Source organism: Stenella coeruleoalba (assembly GCF_951394435.1).
Source record: "Stenella coeruleoalba genome assembly, chromosome: 4".
Taxonomy (NCBI): domain Eukaryota; kingdom Metazoa; phylum Chordata; class Mammalia; order Artiodactyla; family Delphinidae; genus Stenella; species Stenella coeruleoalba.
The window spans coordinates 142783859-142802434 of record NC_137149.1 but is presented as its reverse complement, the minus strand read 5'-3'; the positions used below and the strand labels follow the sequence as shown (position 1 = coordinate 142802434).

The following is an 18576-nucleotide window of genomic DNA, read 5'->3' as shown; positions in this document are numbered from 1 at the left end:
TTTCTGGAGGAAGGGAGTTAGGATCCGGGGATGTTATGAGTTAGGAAGAAGCTTAAGTCTGGTCCAAGTTCATCCCAAGGCTGGAACCGTCCCAGACAAAGCACCGTGTTTTGCTGACGTCAATCCTTTCCCATCACGAGGATGATCATTGCTCCATGCTCTGCTACCAAGGCCCCCAGGCATCGTATCTTGACTCATTTCCCTGAGTTTCACATTCTCCGATGATGTGCACGTGATTAGAACACGAGCACAGTAGTCAGGGGCTACACCTGTGCTCAGTAGGGTGCCCCGGTACCTGCTTACACTCAAGAATTACCAAAGGCACGTAAAGTTCCTTCTGCAGATTCTGTGATGTTTGTCATCATGACCATTCTGGTGACAGGGAGGAAACTGACAGAGATCCCACCGGCTTGTCTGGGACCTCTTGTTCGTTCATTCATTCAGCAAACATTTATTGGGCACTTAATATGTGCCAGGCACTGTTCAAGGCTCTTGGGATGCATCAGAAAGATCTCTGCCCTTGTAGAGCTCACATTCAACCAGGAGGAGATGTTAGATGATAAACAATAAGCAAAGGAAACAAATTAATTAGATAGCATGTTAGAAGGTAATAGGTGCTATAAAACACGGAGAACAAGGCAAGGGGGGTCCAGGCTTCACCCGCTTTAATCCTCCTGGTGAATGTGGCAGCAACCTGCAGACGTTGCTGACATGAATCACTTGCACATATATCTACCCACCAAATAAGAAGTCTGCATTCTCATAATAGCCTTACTCTGTGATTACTTTTGAGGCTAAACTCAGCTGTGCTTTACATAGCCAGTTGGATTTTCCCAGTCTTTGTATCTAATAACTTTTGCAGAAAACAATATCACATTAAATCAAGTAACAGTTATGACTAGAAATGAATGAAAATCTATTGCAATTATTGTTGAACTTCTGCTAATGATTCCAGTGAGCACAGAAAGAGGATACACGCAGGCAGGCAACTCTGACTGACGTTTAAGGAAATATCTATTTATAGAAGGTATAAACGAGTATGTCTCCCACTTCCCCCTCATACTTTAAGAGTGAATATTGTCAAGGCGGTTGCTTCATTTCTCTACATTGTTGTCTCAATTTCTGGAGGGGTTGACGATGCAGGACCAGGACAGGCAGAGAGAGATGACTCAGCACACAGAGGCCACTTCCTGCCCTTGTGAGTTCACACTGAGGCTGCCACAAGGCTCTTTGTCTCAGTACTGCCCTCCTGAGTTTCTGGTTCTCACCCCTACGCTCCAGCGTATTGAATAGGAAGAAAACAGGAGGTTGACAGTGCCAGGGAAGGAAGATGTTTCACACAGCTTTGACCAATTCTAATTTGCTATAGTCCTTGCCTATTATTGCTCATGCTCGAGCCCTAGATACTTAGGTTCTAGGAGTGGCCACCTGTCCTGTCCATCCTGTAACGGGAGAGATGGTTACACCTGATCGCTGACTGGAGATCTTTTAAAAGCTTTCAAGTTAAGGATCTAGAGAGTCTGTTTCTAGTGTGAAGGGAAATTGTACCATTAAGTGAATCGTTTAACCTTCTCAGTGTGACACCTACAAAGGGGAATTTGGCAAGAAGCATCTTCACTTCAGTTATTAGAAAGCACTAAAGATCAGTGCCATCGCTGTGAACGTAAGAGCGTATGTCAGTGTTGCAGACGGTCAGGCATTTACTGGGCACCAATCCACTATAAGGCTCTGAGCAGTTCCGATAGCAAAATGGTCCCCGTAGGCAAATTATTTGATTCTGGTTAGGTGTCACCAAATGCATGAATGAGAAACTCATTCCCTGTCCTTATATGTATATGAAAGAGACATCCTGCTTCTCAACCAGGCCATACGTGTCTTGATTGATGACATATATTTCTTACGTTCTTGATTACCCAGTTGAAGGACTTGCATTTAATCAAAGTCCTATAAAGTCTTGTTCGTTGATTAACTTCTACATTTAAAAATAAGCGTATAGCATTTTGAGTGGTCTCAATACCAGAAGCGTAAATGGGAGACTGAGGACGAATAACCTCTTTGGTCTGGGAGGCCTTGGGAAGGCTTGTTCTTTTTGTAACACAAAATTCTACAAGGATGGAGTTCCCGGCTGTGATAAAAAACATTTTGCCACTGGTTTGGAGTGACGTGTGGTCTCAGTTTTTTTCAGAGCAGGGACAGAATGGACGATGTTTTTTCCCGGCTGCATCCCTGTGTTGTTGTTACTGTTGACGTTGTTCGTCGTGTTAACTGCTCTTATTGCAACGCAGGTTACTGGTCGAATTCCCGGCAACAGGCGGTGTGATTCCGTCTTGGCGGTTTCAGCCTGTGAAGCTGATCCGATACGTCACGACGTTCGATTTCTTCCTGGCAGCCTGTGAGATTATCTTTTGTTTCTTTATCCTTTACTACGTGGTGGAAGAGATACTGGAAATTCGCATTCACAAGCTGCACTATTTCCGGAGTTTCTGGAATTGTCTGGATGTTGTGATCATTGTGGTAGGTTTGAGAACAACACCAAATCCCCTACCCTGTTATAAAAATGCGTTAGAGTCTTCGCTCCCCTCAGTGCTGTGCGTCTTGACCTTCCCGAAGGAGAATCTAAAGGTTCTCCTCTGTAATATCAGCGTCACTGTTACTAACCTTCTCACGTCGCATGAGTGACCCTTCTGCGTATGGAAGTGGAGAGGCACTTACAGTAAGCTCTCACTTGGCCACACTAATAACAAGAATGGGTTAGTAGTTCGTGTTTGGCTTTGGCACGCCACACGAGATGTGGGGAGAAAGCAATCTTGTTTATTCTGCTTTGGCTCATATTTTTCTTCAGCTACAGCAAAAATCAGTTTATATGTTTCTGCACATGTGTAAAGTTACGGCATAAAGAAACATCCAGGAAGCTTTGGAGGTGGCAGAGAAAACCTCCCTGCAGGTTCAAATGTCCTGCAGATAGTCCACAGTGTACAAAATGTAAATGATGGCCATCAGCGTTTTCTGTAGGAGGTGCAGGAAACCGTAAGGCAGAGTTATGGTTGCGTTAAGACTGGGACCCCTTGTGGAGCCCTTGCCTGCCCGTGACTCTGTTACAAATTCCAACACTTGTTCAAGACGGTTTCTCTTCAGCATCATCTTAATCACTTCCTTCCAGAGGCCTTAGTGTAAGATGTATTTTTGCAAGCTTTTCTCCCTTCAGCAATAACACGTAATCTTCTGCTAGTCTGTTACACATTAGAGCATATAACAACATGCTTAATGGTTACATGCTTAAAAGTCCATCCTTTCCACTGTGCAGCGACAGAGCTGCGCCTCTGAAATCTTAGTCAGTGATGCGTTATCCTGTTAGCATTCTCCCTTCTGTTATCCTGCTTCTTAACCAGTGTTGTTCCTCCCCAACCAAAAGTTCATTTGGCTTTGGGAAGCATTTACATCAAGTCATTATCAAATCATCACTAGAGTTAGTTGGGAATATATAGAAAGTATGTCACTTAATGTATTTTAATATGCTATTAAATATAGAAAAAATGTTATTCATATGTAAGTAAAAGGAGACTTAAGACATAAACAAGCTATATGTGTGCATTGCGTGGCAATAATGGTATTAATAGGAGCAATGATAACAGTAATTGCTAACACTTAGAAGCTGTCTGTGCTAGGCACAGTTCCTCGTGCTCTTCCTCTACGGCACGTTCATTTAGTCCTCACGATAACCCTCTTAGCCACTCTGCCACCGCCCTCGCGCCACACACATGTGTACTTCAGAAATCACTTTTACATAAAATACACGTTCCTGTAGGATACAGCATGGAACCCATCTGATCCTGATGCAGTTAGAAGTGCACCCCTTCTTTCACGATGGCTGTGTAACATCACAATTCCTGCAGCTAAACTCTTGATTCCCAAATTCTCAACATACTAATAATGAACAGAATTACAAAAGAATTTCCATACTTAAGGAGGCAGGAAAGGCGATGATACGGGAAATAATTTTTCAAAATATTTCTGTACTGCACGATGGCAGAGTGCCATTCATATACACTGAAAATCGTTCTGGAAAACAATTATTATTTGGAGCCCTAAGGATGCAAACTTTGCTCTTTTAGTTTACATGGATACGTTTATGTTTCTGTCATTGAGAATAATGGTAAAAAAGTGGGTGTGATATTATGCTAATTAATGTTTTCTTTTTTTTTTTTTACCCAAATACCTTCAGTGTGAGCAAAGGACTAGTCCGCGGCATTCAGCTTTTTGATTATGTAACATATCAGTGAAGTGCCACACCCTAGTGTATTTTTATTTATAAAGTGTGTGTGTGTGTGTGTGTGTGTGTGTGTGTGTAGTGGTGTAATTACATTTGTAAAAACATACACAGCATAGAATTTGAAATATTTGGATAAAAATAAATACAAGTAGAATTCTAACACTTTCTTATCACCTGCCTATACGTTTTAATGTTTTCATCTCACACCCCAGTGAATTGCCTCGTACCCACCTTGGAGACCGCTGGAAAAATAGCTGATGACATCATGGAAAGTGAGGCTAGTTTCTTGGCTAAGCAGCTGCAGAATTTTGCAAATGTTTCTTTGAAAACTTGCTTCCCTGTGCTCTTATTTTTTTTAACTCTCAATGCTGACAAGACAACAGTTCAGGCAGTGTGCTTTTATGAGAACAAGGAACGGCTACTGGAATCCTACTTCTCCTCTGAAACCTTCTCTGACCCTTTAGAAATAGGGCACGCTTTCCGTGAAGCTTATGCCAAAGGAAGAAAGTTCTTTTGTAGATAAGAGATGAAAATCTCCAAGAAAACTCAGAGCCACGTAACGACCCGAATGCCCACCGAACCTCTTTCCTCTCTGCTTCTCTCTCATTCTCTATTTTGAAGGAAGAGGCTCAGGAAATTTAGTGTATTTCTATGGCATTGTATAGATGACCCCATATTCCATATTTTTATAAACACTTTCCCTGGGCAGAGCAAAAACAAAGGGTACCTAGTGAGAGTTGGTAAAGGGTTATTTTGAGATTCAGTCAGTCAGCCCTTTTTTCTCAGTGAAGTCCATGCAGAAAAACACTTACCAGGGTATTCCAGAGAGCTCAAGGGAAGTATTCCTACCACCAGTGCAAAAAATACTAGACTAAGTGTGGGAACCCTTCACAGGGAAGACAAGGACGGTGGTGAGGCTGGCTTTTGCAGCCGAGGCTGGCAGACAGGCAGGCCCTGACTCTGATAATCACCAGACAGGCATCTCAAGAAGGGCTGATGCAGTGGTCCTCGGCCATCATCCGTGAGAAGAGAGAGATGGGCCGCGGAGGTCACGGCACCTGCCGTAGCCCGCACGCCGTGGACTCGGGGTCCATGTGGGGGCCCGGTGGTTATGGCTGACCCCTAGCTCTTTACACACATACACGTTAATCCAGTGGTGATGGGTGCGAGGCGGGCCCAGCGTTCCCCTCGGATTTTTGTAGGCCAGGACCAAAGCAGATGTGAAGAGTTGTATGGTCATGAGTTAAAGGACAGAAGCAAGCAAGTGGGGGACCCTTGGCTCACATGTACCCACTGCGAGCCTTGTCGAGCCCTCTGTGCCCTTCGTTCCCGCCATCTAAGACCAAGCTCATTCTTCCCTGTCACAGGCGCTCCTTTGAACATGTCTTGTTTCACCCTTCCCCTATGTGGTGTGATGCCAGCTTCTTAGAAGGCTTTTGTACTCTTTGTCTCTGGGTGTTTATCTGCTCTTGAACCAGAGTATAAGCTTCTCGAGGACGAGGTTTGTACTTTTCACTTGTATTTGTTCCTCTTGAGCCTTCGCACGGTGCTGTGTACACAGATATCCACCATGTGTTTGTTGAATAAAGGAAAGAATAGATGGCTGGAAGATGGAAAAAAAGAAGCCCCGCAAATAAAAACAGAGCGAGACGAGGCCTGGGAAAGCACAAGGCTGGAAAGTGATGTACGTGAAGGTGGCAGAACAAAACAGAAGGCGTTCCTGTTTGAGTTTCCTTTTGTAATGAAGTGACATCTCTCGGGTGTGTGCATGCGCGTGTGCGGGCACCTGCGTGCACACGTGCGCTCACTGGGTTTCTATTCCTAACCAAGGAAGTGCGAGCAATACATTCTTTTACTTTTTTACGGCAGTGCTCAACTCTTTCCCTCCGTGTGAGTGACTTAATTTATGCATGCCGTTGGGTGAGTAGAATGGTGAGCCCTAGAATTAATACGTTTGTGAAGGAAGATAAACTAGTCATTTTAAGGTGAGTTACATATTTCTAGAACACTGCACTAATATCTAAATCTTTTGTCTTCCAGCTGTCAGTGGTAGCTGCAGGAATCAACATACACAGAACATCGAATGTGGAGGTGCTCCTCCAGTTTCTAGAAGATCAAAGTGCTTTCCCCAACTTTGAGAATCTGGCATACTGGCAAATACAGTTCAACAACATAGCTGCTGTCATAGTATTTTTTGTCTGGATTAAGGTAATTTATAAATTTCAGGTTCAGATCTTTAATATCGTTTTCATCTTTTTATTAACGTGAGTCACACAAAATGCTGAAGGACTTGAATTGGTTTCTGTGGCCAAGTTTAGGCAGCCAGCCCCGTGTTTACAAGTAAAGTCAGCTCGCAGGACTCACGTGACCGTTCATCTCACTGTCTGCCTGCTACCTGCACTCTTGGAAGACCTGGCTTTGGAGGTTTCATTTAACAAATGCATTAGGAGACCTTTGAGTGTCACCTGGGCCTGGGGGCCCCTGGCTGTGCTAACCCAGAGACAGGTTCAAGTTTCACCGTAAGTGGGGTGAACCAGGTGAAGGAAAAGGAACTAAGAGAAAGGAGGGGAAGGGGTGGGGAAAGGAAAGGGAGAGATCCTGCCCTGGAAATGTTCTCCGGAAGGATTGCCTCCTTTCCAGGTGGAGGCCAGAGAAGCTTTACCTAGAACTGAGATTGGGACAGACAGGTCCTCCGAGTAGTACCTTCACGACTCATTTCCTTCTTCTCCCAAGGCATCACGTGCCTTTCCTCGTGTGTGAAAGCTCAGGTCACTTCATACACGATGAGCCTCGATTCTGCAGGTTGAGGAAATGTCATTGTTTTGAGGCCAGCTGCCAGCTTGTCACCACTTAAGTTCTACGATTGCGCCATCCAGATAGGAGCTGTCAGCCACAAGTAACTGTTTAGATTTTAATTTAAATTAATTAAAATGATGTGCAATTAAACATTCAGTTCCTCAGTCACTCTGGCCGCATTTTCAGTGTTCGGTGTCTATATGTGGCTAGTGGCTACTGTCTTAGATAGCGGAAATACAGAGCATTTCCATCATCAGAGAAAATTCTGTTGAAGAGCATCGTTCTAGAAGGTACTTTCCAAACAGTTACTTGTTTTCCCGAATTGTTATTCACACCTGGAAGGCCTGAGATTTATCAGAGGGCTTAGACCTCGTCCTGTATCTCTCGTGCTATTTATTCAGTTACATGTTCGTTCAAGAGAAACCATCACTAACGTGCCGTACCTTTATCACAAAACAGAACAATAATCAAGATCTCATAGAAATACTACGAGGAATCGTGTCAAGTAATGTGATTATAACAACCGTCAGAAACATTTCGTTGTGCCAGATGCGCTTTATAAGAGGTCTTTAAGTACAATTCTAGAGGTTTCCTTTCAGCGTGTGCCTCAGGGTGTTCGTCTCATTTAGTGCTTCGCCTGTAAATATCTTGCCCCCGAGACCTTGTGAACCATTAGGTTCTTTAAGGCAGAGATTGGAGCTCAGCTTCTAACGGATCTGCCCACTTCCTTCCGCCGAGACTCCTAGCTAGAGCCGTGCGGTGTGTCCTGCCCTCTGGGCTCGAGCTGCCGAACCTGGGCAGTACCCTCTGCGCCTGTCTACAGAAATGCGCCGTGTGGCTGTGCAGTCAGATAGAGCCCGGTTCAGATCCTCGCTCCAAGCCCTGGCCAATGCCTGACACAAAGCTGATGCACAATAAGTGACTGTTAATATACAATAAGTATTTTCTGGAGGTTTTTTTAACTAGTGTCTTCTTTTTAAAGATTTTTTTTTTTTTTGACGTGGACCAATTTTAAAGTCTTCGTTGAATTTGTTACAATATTGCTTCTGTTTTATGTTTTGGTTTTTTTTGGCTGCCAGGCATGTGGGATCTTAGCTCCCCGACCAGGGATCGAACCCACACCCCCTCTATTGGAAGGTGAAGTCTTAACCCCTGGACCGCCAGGGAAGTCCCTTAACTAGTGTTTTTTTATGTTAACTCTTCTTGTTTTTATTGAAGTACAGTTAATTTGCAACGTTGTGTTAGTTTCAGGTGTACAGCAAAGTGATTCAGTTACATACCTATGTACGTACATATATTCTTTTTCAGATTCTTTTCCATTATAGGTTATTACAAGATGTTGAGTATAGTTCCCTGTGCTACACAGTAGGTCCTTGTCATTTATCTAGCTAGTTTTCATTTGTGGGGTTTTTCCTCCTTTGTTTTAATCTTTCTAGGAGAAAAATATCAATGGTCATTTTAATTATAATTAAACTTGTTTTCACTATAAATGAGAAAATATAAGTGGCTGGATTTGAAAAAAAGCAAGTCATCTTTGTCCTCTCTTTCTTTCTGTTGCAAAATATACATAACAAAATTTTCCATTTTAACTACTTTTAAGTGTACAACTCAATGGCACTAAGTACCTTCACCGCGTTGTGCGACCATCACCACTGTGCGTGTCCAGGACTTTTTCATCATCCCAGCTGCAACTTTTTTATCCATTCAACACTAACTCTCCATTTCCCCCTCCCCGCAGCTCCTGGTAACTTCTACTCTCCTTCTGTCTCTGTGAATTTCCCTACTCTAGGTGCCTCACGTAAGTGGAGTCATGCAATATTTGTCTTTTCGTGTCTGGCTTATTTCACTTAGCACAGCGCTTTCAAGTTTCATTCGTGTTGTAGCATGAATCAAAATTTCCTTCCTTCCTAGGGCTGAATAATGACCCATCACATGTATATACCGCAGCTTGTTTACTCATTCATCCTCGTATCTCATCTCCCCTCTCTTTTACAGCTCTTCAAATTCATCAACTTTAACAGGACCATGAGTCAGCTCTCCACAACCATGTCTCGGTGTGCCAAAGACCTCTTTGGCTTTGCAATTATGTTCTTCATTATTTTCTTAGCATACGCTCAGTTGGCATACCTTGTCTTTGGCACTCAGGTTGATGACTTCAGTACTTTCCAAGAGTGTATGTAAGTATGTATGAAATTAAGAAGAAAAATTTAATCATAGACAGTGCTGCCTTCTCAAGGTTAAAGAAATCTTCACAGTGGCTATTTAACTACCAAGTACTTAAAAGCAGTTGTTTAAAATGAGAATTAGGGCTTCCCTGGTGGCGCAGTGGTTGAGAGTCCGCCTGCCGATGCAGGGGACACGGGTTTGTGCCCCAGTCCGGGAAGATCCCACATGCCGCGGAGTGGCTGGACCCGTGCGCCATGGCCGCTGAGCCTGCGTGTCCGGAGCCTGTGCTCCGCAACGGGAGAGGCCACAACAGTGAGAGGCCCATGTACTGCAAAAAAACAAAACGAAATAAAAAAACAAAAAAAAAAGAATTGATTCTCTTTCCCAGAAACATTGACCCATCAATGCAAAGATGACAATACCTTCTGAAACATTAATGTTTAAGACAGAGCCCTAAAGTAGTAAGATATAGAAGAACAGCTATAGTAAGCCAACTCTGTTCCAAAGACTGAGGTCTTCTTAGCACCAAATGCAGATGGTAGCATTTAAGAGACCTTTGCCTATACTTTTATTCCTATTAAATAATGTTGCCATAAACTTCAAACTTCAGCCTATTTTCTAAGAAGAAAAGGGTATTTCTAATATTCTAGGAGAAGCTCAAACCAATACAGGAATTTTCAGTCTTTTTCCAAAGTTCTCAAATAGGCTATGAAAAACCATTTCAGACCTCCATGTCACCTAGAAAGGAGTTAGTTAGGAAATAAGATGATCGTGATAATAGGAGTTAATGGGGCTTTGTGCACGAGGACCCCTAATTCATGTTGCTGTCTGATGAAAGTCAGGAATGGAAACAACTGTACTGATAAAGACCCAGCATCTGGCAACGTGCAGCAATTCTCAACCCCACTCGAAGTGCATTGAAATAGTGCATCTTCATACATGTACAATTTTGACTATCCTTCAAAAATCTTTCTTTCTTACGAGATTTTAAACTTAGACTCAGGGTGACCATTGTGAAGGTTTAGGGTTATTATATTTTACCCAGATTACGTTTTACTTTCTTCGAGCCTATTGCTTTATAAGCCATCTAATAATATATTTTCTTTTTACCAAACGGAAATAACACAGCACGAAAGCATATTCTTTTGATTCTAGAAGGCTCTAGCTGCTCATATGAGTAACAAGAGTTTTCCAAAGGGGTTGACACGTTTCTGTTATTTGGTAGCTTTCCACGCTGATTAAAAAACAAAAGGTCCAAAAGTATGAAATCATCTCTTAAGAAATGTTACGTCAGAAGAATGCTGGACATGCTTTGTTTTCGTACTGTGGTGTTGTGCTTTGTTTTATTTTTGTAGCTTCACTCAATTCCGTATCATTTTGGGTGACGTCAACTTCGCAGAGATGGAGGAAGCTAATCGAGTTTTGGGACCAATCTATTTCACTACGTTTGTGTTCTTTATGTTCTTCATCCTGTTGGTATGTACACTGTTGTTTATACCGAGGTGCTTTAGACTTCATGAATCACCATCATAAATCATCATCTCTTCTTTTCTCTTGCACTTTATTCCCTATCAATTTTTTAAAGACTCAGGAATAGTAAAAAACGTAGATATTAGGAAACATATTTTATTTTACTTCTCATTCATTCACAGTTTTAAGTCTTCACCAAGTATTTTTTCCATGATCTTTCATTTATATATGTACTCAGTGCAAAAAAAAGAAGTAGATCAAGTGCAAATGTATAGTTTCCTAAAATAGTGCTTTGCCCTTTAAGAAGTAGAATACACTTACATGCTTTTTTTTAACACGAGTGTCAGCACTTTCGTGGTCACTTGCTTGAGTGACTTTTCATTTCTCTCCTTCTTCTTTTCTTTTTTAAAAATAGAAACTGACAAAGCCAGCCAGATGCAGGGTGTCAGGAGTAACATTTGAGTGAATTATTGTGTCTCAAGATCAAGATAGGTTGTTTTAACTTACTCATATTTAATATATCTAGAGACTGCCTACAATAAGTATTCAAATTTTAATTTAAAACTAAATCTCACAATGAATGGAAATGGCTTTAAGTATTATTTTCAAAAATAATTCTTTTATGCTTTTGATTTGGTACAGATGCACATTTTTAACATTTTGGCCTTAAATTAATTAAGATTTTTTAAAAGGCATTTTTTTTCTTCATGTTAACATTTATACATTTATTTGTCCACTCCACTAAGAAAGTATTAAATTAAGTGAGCTTAACCTAGGCATGGGTATTTTTCATTTAAACACTAACACTTAAGATTTTCCTTAAGAAAATAAAATCTTAACCATTTGAAGAAGAAAAACATTGTTTCCATTTTTAATGGATTTTCTAAAGATCCTTTGTATCAAGTTCATTAATTCAGTTGTAAGAGCTGCAGAGCTGGTCCAGGTATTTAGTGCTTATGTATATGTAATCACTGATTGAGAATTAGATGTACTTTAATGGTACTGAAAGAGTCAGGAATAGCATGCAAATCCATTTATATCTTGCTGTATGCATGTATCATTATTAGTTTTAGGGCTTCCCTGGTGGCGCAGTGGTTGAGAGTCCGCCTGCTGATGCAGGGGACGCGGGTTCGTGCCCCGGTCCGGGAAGGTCCCACATGCTGCGGAGCGGCTGGGCCCGTGAGCCATGGCCACTGAGCCTGTGCGTCCAGAGCTTGTGCTCCACAATGGGAGAGGCCACAACAGTGAGAGGCCCGCGTACCGCAAAAAAAAAAAAAAAAAAAAAAAAAGTTTCTCTTTCCTGTTATATATTAAAGAAGAAAAAAGAGGGAAGAGTAAGCCTTTGTTACGCTCTCTAACATTGGTAGTACTTTGAATTCTGGAGCAGCTGAATCCCTGAATGTCTACTAAGAGAATAAAAATCTCAGGCCACCTAAGTGTTCTTTGTACATCAGTCTGCCAAGTGAGGGACGCGATGGTGGCAATTGGAAATGCTCAGTGTGGGCTTGTTTGAATGTTGTCCTCTAGTAGGCAGTGCACCTACGTTATTCAGTTATTTTATCAGATCAATCACTAGAACATGAAAAGCTCTTAGTTTTTGTGTTTATACTGAAATATTTATTTGTACCACTGAACAAAAAGGAACTGTTCTCCCTGTACCCTCCAGAGAGAGAGGAAGCTACTGTCAATACAGATTTTTTTTTTTTTTTTTTTTAATGGCAAGCCAAGTGCAGGGCTGGCCGCTGTTCTGAGATGACTGCTGGGTGTTAACGTATTGCCACCACTTAGAAAGCCACAGTGGCATGCGGAGGCTCAGCTGAGTCAGGAAGCAAAAGCCCTGGCATCAACAGGGAAAGACCTCCTGTTGCAAAGTCCATCCCACAATTAAGTGACGCTTGTGAGACAGGATGGAGACGAGGTGAACTTCCTCTCCCCACACCTTCGAGAGCCATTCTCAGTCACTTTCCATGTTCTGAAATCTCTTCAGAGGACACACACTTTAATCCATTTCAACTAAGACACTTGCAGGTGTTAGCTAACCATCATTTGGAAACAGAAATGGAACATTAGATGCCTGTGTTGGATGGGCGAAGGTGGGACATGGTCCACTGACTGCAACTGTCCACCCTTAGAATCAGGCATTAAGCCAGGAACTTACGTGTATTTTATATCCTGTTCTCATTTCTGCTACAGAATCTTAAACGGTATTCCTCCTTAATTCATCGAGATTTAGTAGCTCATCAAAATAATAGAGCTCTCATTTGTTCATTCATCAGTCATTCAATAAATATTTACTGAGCCAGTATATTCCAGGCAATGTGCTGGGTACTGGGGATGCAAGTGGTAAGGAAAATAGATACCAACCCTCCCCTCATGAAGATTCCACAGACCTGTGGGGAGAACAGACGTAGTACACAAGTGTACAGTCACAAACCATAGTTACATGCTAAAAAGGAAAAACAATGGAAGGGCATGTTAAAGAAGGGCCTGATCAGTGGGTGTGGTGCTTTGAGAAACCCGTTGGAAATAGGTGTTAGAAATACAACCCATTATAGTGGGGAAGGGACAAGTCAGGAAAATGAACTAACCACCACTGAATAATAATAGTAGCTATAAATTATGTAGCACTTGCCATCCGTTAGGCCCTGTCCTAAGCACTTTACGTAGATGAACTCATTAATCCTTACAACACATCTGTAGGGGAGGTACTACTATTTCTCCCATTTTATAAATGTAAAAACAAACAAAATTTCAAATTAGGAGTAGAAGAGTTACACAATATAGTCTTGCAGCGCCAAGACAGAAACCCAAGTTTGCTTGACTCCAAAGTCTCTGTCTTTAGCATTAAGCTTTTCTTGACTCTCTTTCTACTAGGCCTGCCATGTTTCTGTTTGCAGAGGTCTTTTTACCTCCTTAAAATATGTTCTGTAATCTCAACTATTATAACAATATTTGGAATGAGCATAGAATTCCACTTTTCTGTGTTGACTTGAAATTTGAGGAGCTCTTTAGAGTTCTACACCTCTAATGATTTATGTCAGATGAAAAAATGTAGAGAACAGATAAGCAAAAGTAATAAAATAATCCCACCATTCATAGGTAAATACATTAATATTTTGTTCTATTTCATTATTGTCTCTTTTTGCAAAATATATCAATGTATGGTTTTGTAAGTAAGAATATATATTGCATTTTCCCTTGCCATGACAATGGAACAACTAATTTTCCCAAAGAATTTGGTAGCAAGACTATTAATTGATGACTTCATAAAATACTCAAATTGTTAAAAAAAGAAAAAGACATGTCAAATTTTAGATTGATGTTAACAAAATATATTTAGGTTTCTTCTTTAATCTCTACCTTCCTTTGATTTACAAACAGAATATGTTTTTGGCCATCATCAATGATACCTACTCTGAAGTTAAATCTGATTTGGCCCAGCAGAAGGCTGAAATGGAACTCTCGGATCTTGTCAGAAAGGTATGACAAGCCCTAATTCTCAGAATCGTTTTATTTTCTATATAAAATGAACATTGTTTCAGCCAGATTGCCAAATCAACATTGATCCATTGACACCACTTAAAGTGTAGATTGCTGTGTTCCAGGAATAACTTAAATGTTCTCTACGTCGGAGATAGAGATTGGATATAATGCTAGCTTGAACTTAAATTCTGGGAATCCTTTAGTGCCCTAGAATTAAATTCTCAATAATCTCTTTTGCCTCTTAAGAGCTGAGCTCCTGGGTTCATCCCCTTTATTTATTTTGATATCTCCTCTAGTCGGCTCTCACTTTCAGATCCAGAGTTCAGAATAAACGGGAAGGGAAGATTATATAAAGACATTTTCCCTTCGTCTATCTTAATTACGATTTGAAAAAAAAAAAAAGGGAAAGACGTTTTAGAGGCAAATATTTTGTTGTTCACTCTTTACCCTGACCTTCCAGGGAAGTGTTAAAATAGTCAAAGGAAAAAGTCCTTGGAGCAAGGCCACGACCTAAGGGCCTGAGAACTTTCACTTACGCACCTTCTCAGGAAGCGTTTAATTGTTCATGGAAGGGCAGGGCAGGAAAGCTGGGCAGCTTTGTTCTTCTCCATGTGACTTCTATGCTTGATTTAAAATACAAAACTTAAACAACAACAAATAACTACATCTGAAGTACGCAGCTTGTTCCCTGTCATCGTTCAGCTAACGCACAGTGGCTCCTTAACCATAATATTTTTCCATTTGGTTCAAACCACAGGACAATGTTGTCTGTGAATCATGTTGAAACAGAGAACTTCCGCTTTGTCAAACAAAGTCCCTTGGACAGGACCTAACATTTGTGTTACCCTGAATTTTGCATAATAGTCGATTACATTCTAGCAAATCCCCGGGGTAATACAAGCAGTCCTCACTTTGTACTTTGGTTCTGATGTGCACAGTATCAGTGATTTCAGTTAAGTAATACGAGCCTCTCAACATAGTTCAAATTTCAGTTATTACAGTATACTGACTGTGAGTAATAGCACGAAGGACAAACTTCACTACTAGCTCTTCAGGTCGTTAAATAAATAACAGATGTGCATCATAATCAGTGACTAATAATGTCACTTCTTTCAAAGTCAAGGATGGTCACTGAGCATCTGCTCTTCAGTTTACGTACAAAACTTGTAGTTGTGTTGTGCCCTCATCTCCCAGTGATAAACCGTGTGACATTTTACAAATATGCATAATTAAAATAGAGAATAGGCCAGCGAAGAAGAAAGTATAGGAAAGAAACAAGGAATGATAACACTGGAAGTGAAATTAAAAACAAACGTAATGGATTTACAGAAGAAATACGTAGCTGGCCAGGGGAGCGTTGACACTGCCACCATTCGAGAGCTAGACGGCAGCCAGAAGAACTCAGTGAAGGCAAATTTATCAACATAAATGAGGAAAGTGACTGTGATGAGTAGGATAAAGGTGTCTCAGAGGAAATCACACTGGCAACAAATTTCACGTTAAAGGAGCTCTTGGAGATATTTCACAGCTTTGAAAGTGCAAGGGATAAAATGTTGGAAGCTGATACAGGTTAAGAAAGGATTATGATAACTCATCAAGACGTAGAAAAGATGCTCGCTCTATATTGTAAGTTACACAACAACAAGAAGAGTGCCAGCACCGTTCAGACTGCTCTGGATAAGTTTTTTAACAAAGAAGTAAAACTTTCATCTTTGATGTTTCTACTGTTTAAAATGTCAACGTACTAAAATATTCATTTTACTATTTTTTAAATTTCCCTAAAATTTATAACCAACACCAAGGGAGTTTTTAACGTTTTGACAGAAGTTTTAAAGGTCACAGAACAATCATAATTTTTCCTATTGATCATCTGCATCGCTTCACACAGTTGCCTGGGGGTTTGCACAGCCCCGTGCTACCATGCATAGCAAGGTCTGCCTGCAACGTATTAGTGAAAGAGCCTCCTCTCCACGTCACCGAAATTTTTTTACACACGTGACATATGTAAGGAAATTACCAACTATGAAATGATATAGAAACTAATTAATCCATGACTCAGGTTTCTTAGTTTTCTGAAGAACTGTTGCACATTCCTACATATTCTGAGACAGACAGCTGTGGAACACAGTGATTTTCATTCCTGTAACCTAAACGTGAATACAAACCAAAAGGCCCCCAGTTCTTGATTTATGGAAAGACCCTGACTCTTCCCATATAACTCTCCCACAAGAGCTTCACAGACAACTCGGGATGCATCCACCATTCATCCAACACATACTTGTTTTGTGGCCCGCTTACATCAGGCACTGTTCTTGTCACTGGTTTACAGTAGTTACCACTGCAATTGGAAGGCAGAGCAAATGCAAAAGGAGGGTAAACTAAATCAAGTCTTTTCTTTCCAACAGGGCTACCATAAAGCCTTGGTCAAACTAAAACTGAAGAAAAATACCGTGGATGACATTTCAGAGAGTCTGCGGCAAGGGGGAGGCAAGTTAAACTTTGATGAACTTCGACAAGATCTCAAAGGGTAAGAATCACAATTTCTGTGGCCCTGGGAAAGTCCTTATGTAAAGGTAAATCCTTGGTGATAGGCTGACCCACGTGCTCATGAAGACACTTCTTTTTCAGAGGTGGGTGTCTTTCTGGAATGTATTGTAAGAGGAGGACTGGCCCTGACTCAGCAGTTTCTCCTTTCCTCCTGCATGTGGATTTCTCTGTGTTTGGGCTGGACCATGTACATGAATGAGTTCATCTGTAACCTCTCACTAATTTCAGGAAGGGCCATACTGATGCAGAGATTGAGGCAATATTCACCAAGTACGACCAGGATGGAGACCAAGAACTGACAGAACGTGAGCACCAGCAGATGAGAGACGACCTGGAAAAAGAGAGGGTGGGTCTAGTTTAGGAGCACATGATTGATTCATTACCTACCATGTTTCAAACACCTTGCTAAGTAGTGGATTACTGAGAGCGTGTGTGTGTGTGTGTGTCTTCTCTTTTTCCTTCTCTCTCTCTCTCTCTCTCTCTCTCTCTCTCTCAATTGATGTAGTAGTACCCTGCTTACTCCAAAAAGGATGGGAGTTTGGGGGAGAATGGATACATGTATATGTATGGCTGAGTTGCTTTGCTGTGCACCTGAAACTGAAATTGGCTATACTCCAATATAAAATAAAAAGTTTAAAAATATATATATTAAAATGCAATGTTAGCATAAATGTAAAAAGAAGAGTGGAGCAAAACAAAACAGATATAAAACTGAATGTGAATGAAACTAAAAAAAAAATGCATTCCACAAAAATACATATGCTTAATAAGACTGAGCAACAAATTTAGCCCTAAGCTTTCTAGTAAAGCCACTTGAGGGGAAACCTGAGTAGTTATATACTTCACAATGTCCATGAGAATGGGAAAAAAAGATTTCTCAGGAGAGATACAATTAACTAGTTGTTCTTTAAATTATCATTTATAATAAAATAAAACTAACAGCTGCCTTCCATTTGAATACTTACTATGAAACTGTTAAAAATAAACTTACACGAGCTTTTATAATCAGAAAACATAATTTAAAGCTTTAACTTTAAAAATAGATGGTTAAGGGATTCCCTGGTGGCACAGTGGTTAAGAATCCACCTGCCAGTGCAGGGGACTCGGGTTCGAGCCCTGGTCCAGGAAGACCCCACATGCCACAGAGTAACTAAGCCCGTGCACCACAACTACTGAGCCTGTGCTCTAGAGCCCGTGAGCCAAAACTACTGAGCCTGCGTGCCACAACTACTGAAGCCTTCGCACCTAGAGCCCGTGCTCCACAACGAGAGAAGCCACCGCAATGAGAAGCCCGTGCACCACACTGGAGAGTAGCCCCCGCTCGCTGCAGCTAGAGAAAGCCCCGCGCCCAGCAACAAAGACCCAATGCAACCAAAAATAAATAAATAAAACTAAATACATTTATTAAATAAATAAATGGTTAAGCAAACAAACAAAAAATCATGGTAACTGAGGTACAGAGAATACAAATTAACGTCACACATACTTTCCTATGAGGAGACAGTACAGAACAGTGGTTTCCAAATGCTGCTCCACCGAACAGTGCCAACAGGTGAAAAACTTCAGTCATAGTGAAACATGAACAAGAAGACAATGAGTAATATTTTCACATGGCTGTATTTAATACAATTCTTATTCTAAGACTGTATCCTTCCTTACTTTGTAGCTATTACCTATGTTAACTTTTATGAAAAGATGATAATATATTTCTTCATTTACTTTTTTCTCCGCTTTGCTCTGTTTTTACTGTCCTTTCTTGTCCAAACAAAAAGTTAGCAACTTCTTGCTGGTCATTAAAATCTGTTTTGAAAATTTGCCAATCTAAAATTGAAAAGTATGAGAAT

At 40.9% G+C, this 18576-nt stretch overlaps 1 protein-coding gene across 4 annotated transcripts in view; it reads left to right on the top strand.

The window, feature by feature from the left end:
- The window catches only part of PKD2 (polycystin 2, transient receptor potential cation channel), a 47479-nt gene that overhangs the window by 20799 nt on the left and 8104 nt on the right, over positions 1 to 18576 (top strand). For all 4 annotated transcript variants that reach the window (XM_079919500.1, XM_079919499.1, XM_079919498.1 and 1 more), the window contains 7 exons: positions 2286 to 2514; positions 6311 to 6478; positions 9062 to 9243; positions 10588 to 10708; positions 14084 to 14182; positions 16591 to 16712; positions 16961 to 17078. In XM_079919500.1, the coding sequence (XP_079775626.1) occupies positions 2286 to 2514; positions 6311 to 6478; positions 9062 to 9243; positions 10588 to 10708; positions 14084 to 14182; positions 16591 to 16712; positions 16961 to 17078 (1039 nt within the window). The remainder of the gene's footprint in view (positions 1 to 2285; positions 2515 to 6310; positions 6479 to 9061; positions 9244 to 10587; positions 10709 to 14083; positions 14183 to 16590; positions 16713 to 16960; positions 17079 to 18576) is intronic.